Here is a 6,939-nt window from a genome sequence, read left to right on the forward strand (position 1 = left end):
TCTGGTTTTCTATGTGGAAGTGGAACCACATAGAACCTCTCCCTCAAGAAAAAAATCCTGGATGGAGGATACACATTGACAACCAGTTATTATCCCTAGTTAATAATTTTTAAATTAAAAAGATATATAAAAAGGAAATACCTATTGGTAGTTGCAAAACAAGAGGCCCATGGGCCACATTGCACACCTGAGTAACTTTGGCCATTCTGTTATTTAACAGATGTCCCTTTGTAATACCTATTTTGACCTTGCCCAGGGGTCATGATTCGAACAATTTAGAATCTAGACACCCCACAATGCTTCAACATAGTTTTCAGCTTTTCTAGTCCAGTAAAGAAGATTTTTAAAGTGTCTTACTATACCTTTCAACGTAGAACTAAGATTCTCTATTGTGTCTCTGACCTACCCCAGGGGTTATGAGTTGAACAATTTAGAATCTACACTACCCCAGGATACTTTCACATAAGTTTCAGCTTTTCTGGTCCAATGGTTCTTGAGAAGATTCTAAAAGTTTTCCCTATATCTTTCAATGTAAAACTTGGATTACCTATTGTGACCCGCTCTGCCCCGGGGGTCATAATTTCAACAATTTAGAATTTACTCTATCACAAGATGCTTCCACATAAGTTTCAGCTTTCCTGGCCCAGTGGTCCTTGGGAAGATTTTTTTATGACCCCCCTCTTTTGTATTTTGCTGATTATCCCCCCTTGGAAAGAGACTTGATCCTTTATTTTAACAATTTAAACTCGCCTTTACCCAAGAATGTACTAAGTTTGGTTTGGTTAAAATTGGCTTAGTGGTTCTTGAGAAAAAGTTGAAAATGTGAACAGACGGACGAATTACGGACAACGAGTGATAAGAATAGCTCACATGAGCTTTCAGCTCGGGTGAGCTAAAATGACAGTCATCATGTTTTAAATTTTGCATTTAACCCCACTAGTAAATAAAAAAATACCCGGTACATGATACAATCATTTTTATCTTGGAAACACAAGGTACAATGCATACCGGTATATTTTCCTTTTTATTCTGTATATTTGATCAGATTCACTTTTTTACCAATAAACTTTCCCACCCACAGTCGCCCGAGTGTGTCCAGGCTCAGTATTCCACAATAATTCAGATGTTTTAAATACTGTCCATCCTGATCGATGATTTGGATACAATCATTCCCATCATCTTCCACCAAGATACGACCTTTTGAATCAGTGACAGTGCAGCCAGGAGTAAATTTACCCTTGATCGACTTATGTCCTTTAAAATGATATCGCAGTGCACCTGTACTGTTAACTACGGCAACGATTTGGGCATTGCAATCAGAAGCAATGACATCACTGTTGATGTTTTCCGTCACATAGAGCATTTTATTTCCTCCTTTATATAACGGATCACCTCGGTTATCCTTGGCCATTTCCTGAATGATTGCTTTTCCTTTGTAACGGATAATTTTACACACACGATCATCAACCGATTTTAAAGAGACAAGGAAATCCTCTAATTTTGTACAATACACTGCAATCGGTTGCCATCCCTGTTGTACCATAATCAGTGGTTTATGTCTTCCATCTCGGTAAACATTAACAAATCCATACTTTTTATCTGTGTACACCAGTTCTCCTTTTCTTGTTACAGAAATTCCACTTGGGTAACCATTCCAGTCCAAACAAGTGGACATAAAAGACTTCACGTCTGATCCACGTACGTCTAAACGGTCGATATAAGCCTTCTTATCGTAACTTACCCAAACCTCCTGTGGGCCAGTACAAGACAGATGCCTTAGATTTTCATCAGTCCAAAATTCTGCAATTTCAATTACTTCGTCCAACAATTTCTCTGCGGTTAGGGCGGCAGAGTATGCTACAGTATTAGACATCGATGTCGATGTAATTATTTCTGTCAGGTTAAGTTTGCCAAAACTTTCCTTTAGTTCGGACAAATTTACCTGCCCGGGAACAAAGGTTGGTAGATTTACTTCAACTTCGAGAGGTCCCATCTGATTCAGCTTCCCTACCTTGTATTTGTATTGGTTGACCTCACCTGCATCAACAGACTCAACAATCTTTCGATTCTGCCTAACAGTAGTAGTATAAGGAGGTAGCATTTGGACCTATAAATTTTCGACCCATAAAATGTGGGGTGTGCATTTCAACCCATAATTTACTAATCGGATTAAGGGATTAAGGCTAGATCCAATATGGCGGCTCTAGCCTGGGGTAGATCCAATATGGCGGCTCAACGGTTAGAAGAAAGTGACGGATCTAAGATTTGTCGGATTTCTAGGGGTGTAAAACCAAGATGGCGGATCTATCTGTTAGATAAAAGTAGAGGATCCAAGATATGTAATTGTTTTCTATAGGCGTGAAGAAAAAAAAAACCAAAGGTCGTGCGTTTCAACCCATACTTTGTTAATCATGTTAATTAATCAGATAAAGTTCAGATTAATAGCTGATTTGAAATGTCGGAGCTAATCAATGCATGAGATAAGAAGGGGGGATCCTACATTGTTTAGAATTATTATTACAATGAAGGCGGTGGAATTAAAATGATGTTCACTGATTCCTTCTTTAGATGCATTATTTGTATATATACAAATTAATATTTAACTATCATTTAAGCACCTTGTTTTTGAGAGGGAATGTTAGCAAAAGAAAGAAGTATTTGTTAGAGATGTGTGTTCTTTCTAAATTAACGAAATATGTGTAATGAATCTAAATTTGTCCTTTAATTTAAAGTAGGGTTTTTTTTTTAAATTATCACATTTATATATAGTTAAATAAAGTTTGAAAAGTAAAGGGTATATTTCCTGAAATGAAGTGTAATCCACTAATCCTGGCTAATTCCTTCCAATTAGAAAAGAAATATAACAAGATTTTATGTTGTCACTTTACATGTTCATTGAATTTCAATAAAAGGATTTCAATTTATCAATTATTAATAAATTGGAATGGTTCAATCTCATTTCGTCTGATAATGCGATTACCAATATTGCGGCTTTAATTGGATTATGATTGACTATCGGATAGGGTATTAACGGACGTCTTTCAGACTTGTATCGCTCTGTCATATCAGTCAGTCGTAGTTGAAACATTTTTACGAAATCGCATTTCACACAATTCATGACAAATGATCAACATGTATTTGTTTATCAATTTGATTCATATAAGGCTTAAAATACAAATTGATGGTGAACCAATTTATTTGTTAAGCATTACAAGTAAAAACTATCTACACCATAAAATTTATAAATTATTGAAAGTATACAGGTGTTAGATTTATAAACGACACTTCTCTCAAACCAAGAGTAAAGTTTTTTCAATAAGTGGCAGCAGTTTCAATAATCCATTCCACTGTTGTTTATCAAAGAAAATCCCCCGTATGGTTGCCTTTTCACGTATGAAATATCTAATGTCTATTCTTACATGATTGTTCAAAACACAGACTGAAACTTTCAAATCACGGGTAATAGGAAACATCTTGATAAAGCTGCATAGAGTATTACTGGTATTTGCGTCCGTGGAAGAAATGTTGGTATTATTTCCAACACCCACTTCTAAACTATGGTCGTGAGCTGAGGAAATCCATGTCAAAACACTTACTAACGTCAGCAAAAGTATACTCGACAGCGCTATAGTGGCCTTAGTTTTAACATTCAGTTGTGATTTTCTCTGATTATACACTACGTCCATCTTCTTAGCTGACCTTACACAAAATGAATAGACACAATAAAAGTTGTTCAATTTATTTCAAAGTTTTTGTCGTAATAAGTTGACAAAATCCTTTTAATATAGAGATCATTTTCAATGGTATTTTCATCAAAAGTCTTTATTATGCTTTCGAGAGTGTTTCCATGACTACGCAGTAAACAATAGTATATACAGTACAGACCACAAATATTGGTATCGGGACTCTGAACTTGCATGTTGTTGAATTTATAAATTTTTCCTCTAGCCAACAAATAGTCCCTGAAATAACTGTGATAGAATTCTGGAGACTGTCCGAGGGAATCAAAAAATTCTGAAGAATGCCCGTCAAAATAAAACACACACCAGTGTTTACCAGGCAGTCCTCTTTCATCTGTATTTAAAACGTAAAATCCATTCAACAAATGTGTGTGGGGCAATTCATTAGCTGCAAGTACACCTCTTATTCGCTTTTTAGATTTCGGGTCAATCTGTAATATTGATTGTAATTCAAAAGAATCCATTATTTCACTTCAACGTTTCGACTGTAGTCTATGCTCATCAAAGCAGGGAATTTAGCATAGCAGATACACGTTACTGCTTCGGGTAGAGCTTTGTCAAATCTGATCTGTAGACGCGTGTGGCCTTTTCTTAATAATGGTAAGTTGTCATCATTCTCGGAGGAAGGGTTAATGTTGAAAACAAACAGACAATACCCTTTTGCGTAATCAGTTCGTCCAAGGTCTAGTTGCTCCGTCTCCGAGTCGGACTTCTTTCCCACAAATAATGAGGTGTAGGCAGTGATATAATTATTGGTTTTAAAATTTGGCTCTAATGGTGCAGATGGAACAGACTTACCATCTACATAAAATGCTATAAAATTACAATGAAAATGTTGGAAGTTAAAGGGGTTAAGTTCATAACTACCACTGTAAGCTTTGGATGAAACAAATCCGACAACTAATTTTTCAGGAATTTCTCCCTGAAAGAGGTCGTCTACATTCAAATGAAATTGCCCGGCCGGTATACCAAAACATTTTAGATCTGATTTCATGAACGGATACAAAGCCGGTTGTTTCTTGATAGCCTCGCTATGTCCCAGAAGTAAGCCGGGATTGATTTTCAAGTAGCAACATTTTAAAATGCTATCTTCAATATGTACACGATATCGCTTTGAACCTGTTGGAGCCATCAAGCAGAATGTTTCTCTACTTGGCCACAATTTGACGTTTACTTGTATACCATTGATGAGATAGCGATCTTGTTGACAAATATCCATGTATAGGGGGCCCTCAAGATCTACAAATGAACTCTTTTCTGTCAAACTGCCCCGCTGAAATAAACCCATATTTCCACCTGTAACTGCGTCAGCGCTATCCATGAAGCCAGCCGAATCGGGAATGTATAGCTGCGAAGACAAGCAAGGGACTTGTGCAGAAGTCCCGTACTTGAGGAAAACGTCCATGTAAGATTTATACGCATAATTAGTTGAAACCGTGGGTGTTATGACTTGTTGTTGTACTGATATATCTACTTGATTCCACAAGCTCTGTAAGGTTAAATTAACAAATCCTACTTTTTCTTTCTCCTTCAGAGGAGAACCGTCTTCATTTAATATCCTTGCTCTTAGAAAAAGACGAGTTCTATTCAAGTCCAAATAATGTGTTGACGCGCCCGAAATGTTAAATTCAATTACCCCACCGTGAGCCGTGCTTCCCACTGGTCGAATGTCAATCCACTCAGTTTGCTCTACTCCTGCATCTGTTGGTAAGTTATGAAAGAGGGCTAAGCGATGGCTAAAAGCCGGTTCTGAACCCTCTGTAAAAAATGACATGCTTATCTGTTGATGAAGAATTAATAAATGACAAATATTTGAGATATAAGAACTTTTATTGCGCAAATACAAATTTTTTTGGTGCCTTTTTCTTTGTCTTCTTTGGGCGTGGTTGTCCCTCTGCTTCAAACGTTACGACTGGTCCACCCTCCAGCTTCCGTTTCTTTAACTCCGCCTTAGCTCTTTCTACCGCCTGCTGTGTGGGTGTCACGAGTTCTATCTTAGGTTCTGGACTGCTTGCTCCTTTGCCAAACTGTCCCACCACGTACGTCTTTTGTTTAGGTATGTACTTCATTTTACTCATACATGTTAACTCTCCCGATTTAGGCGGGAGTCTACCGCTTTTTCACTCCATCTCCCGCCTACCGATTTAATTCAGAAATCTACCGCTTTTCTACAAAAGTTGCGTCTTAAGTATTTTTGGTTCGCTTGGGTATCCATTTTTGAAGCCACTCTCATTAAATCTCGCTAGATATCGCGTGATTTGACTCGGAATCATACAAACGCTTTTTTTGGTACATAGATTTCAAGCACGGATTTGACAACGACAACAACATAAGACTACCAGTGATTACATTGGTTACGATAAATTAATCAACATCCCTGCCATGAAAAAGGAGATACAGCTTTTAAGAATTAGATGAAAACATTTGACATCGTCTTTAAAAGCACAGAAGCTCACAACTTTATCAATAAAGTCAATAGAAATCACTCGATTGACCAAGCCATGTGGCACACCTCTACTTTCGTTTTCGATCATCGCGGAAATCTGATTTATATAACGAAAGATACGAACTTGTTTTATATCTTGATTAAACCATGCCATCATTTGTTTTGTTTAAAAACTGAATGAACTTTCAGAATTATTGCTTCTAGGCTATTTCACCAAAGATCAACCTTCAAAAGTAAAGAAGCCAATCCAAGCAAAATGATGAGCATGAAAAATATTTGAATTTGTACAATTAATGTCAAACTTAAGGTGTTTCTGTCTTTTTATTTGCTGTTGATATTTAAGATTAATTAGTGTAGGTACCCAATTTCATTTAAGGCTTATAATATACATGTATTATTACATGAAAGATATCGATAATCCAAGCGTTAAACAACACGCGAGCAATGCTACCGCTTTTGAGGTCTGAATCTCCCTCTTTTTCATCACAATAGGTTAACATGTATGTTTTACTGGTGGTGAGAAAATGATTTTTCCACTCCTCAACATTGGCTACGAACGGCTTCCAAGACATTTTCTTATATGTAACGTGCAGTATAAAGTCTCGATTTCTAATGTAGAATCAGCATTCTTTTCGTCTATTAAATATATGCGAAATCTTTGAATTTGATCACGTGACATGGGAATATAGAACGGTTGCTTGAATTCTTGATTTTTTTTCGACAGAGTCAATCTGCGCAAAACTGGTATCTTTT

The 6,939-nt window shown here is 36.7% G+C and overlaps 2 protein-coding genes across 2 annotated transcripts; both read right to left on the minus strand.

Annotated features, from left to right (window-relative positions):
* Positions 1 to 1,024: 1,024 nt before the first annotated feature.
* LOC134242574 (uncharacterized) lies at positions 1,025 to 2,101 on the minus strand. Its single transcript, XM_062724674.1, has one exon. It carries the CDS (start codon positions 2,099 to 2,101, stop codon positions 1,025 to 1,027), a length of 1,077 nt encoding a protein of 358 aa, XP_062580658.1.
* A 2,102-nt stretch (positions 2,102 to 4,203) lies between these two features.
* On the minus strand, positions 4,204 to 5,514 carry LOC134242575 (uncharacterized protein F54H12.2-like). The gene has a single exon (XM_062724675.1). It carries the CDS (start codon positions 5,512 to 5,514, stop codon positions 4,204 to 4,206), a length of 1,311 nt encoding a protein of 436 aa, XP_062580659.1.
* Between the last annotated feature and the right edge of the window lie 1,425 nt (positions 5,515 to 6,939).

Source organism: Saccostrea cucullata, unplaced genomic scaffold (genome assembly GCF_032062105.1).
Source record: "Saccostrea cucullata isolate Sc308-1 unplaced genomic scaffold, CSIRO_AGI_Scuc_v1 ctg4725, whole genome shotgun sequence".
Taxonomy (NCBI): Eukaryota; Metazoa; Mollusca; class Bivalvia; order Ostreida; family Ostreidae; genus Saccostrea; species Saccostrea cuccullata.

Bases quoted from the DNA above. Each gene is read 5' to 3' on its own strand.
- LOC134242574 (XM_062724674.1), bottom strand. From the start codon at position 2,101: ATGCTACCTCCTTATACTACTACTGTTAGGCAGAATCGAAAGATTGTT.
- LOC134242575 (XM_062724675.1), bottom strand. From the start codon at position 5,514: ATGTCATTTTTTACAGAGGGTTCAGAACCGGCTTTTAGCCATCGCTTA.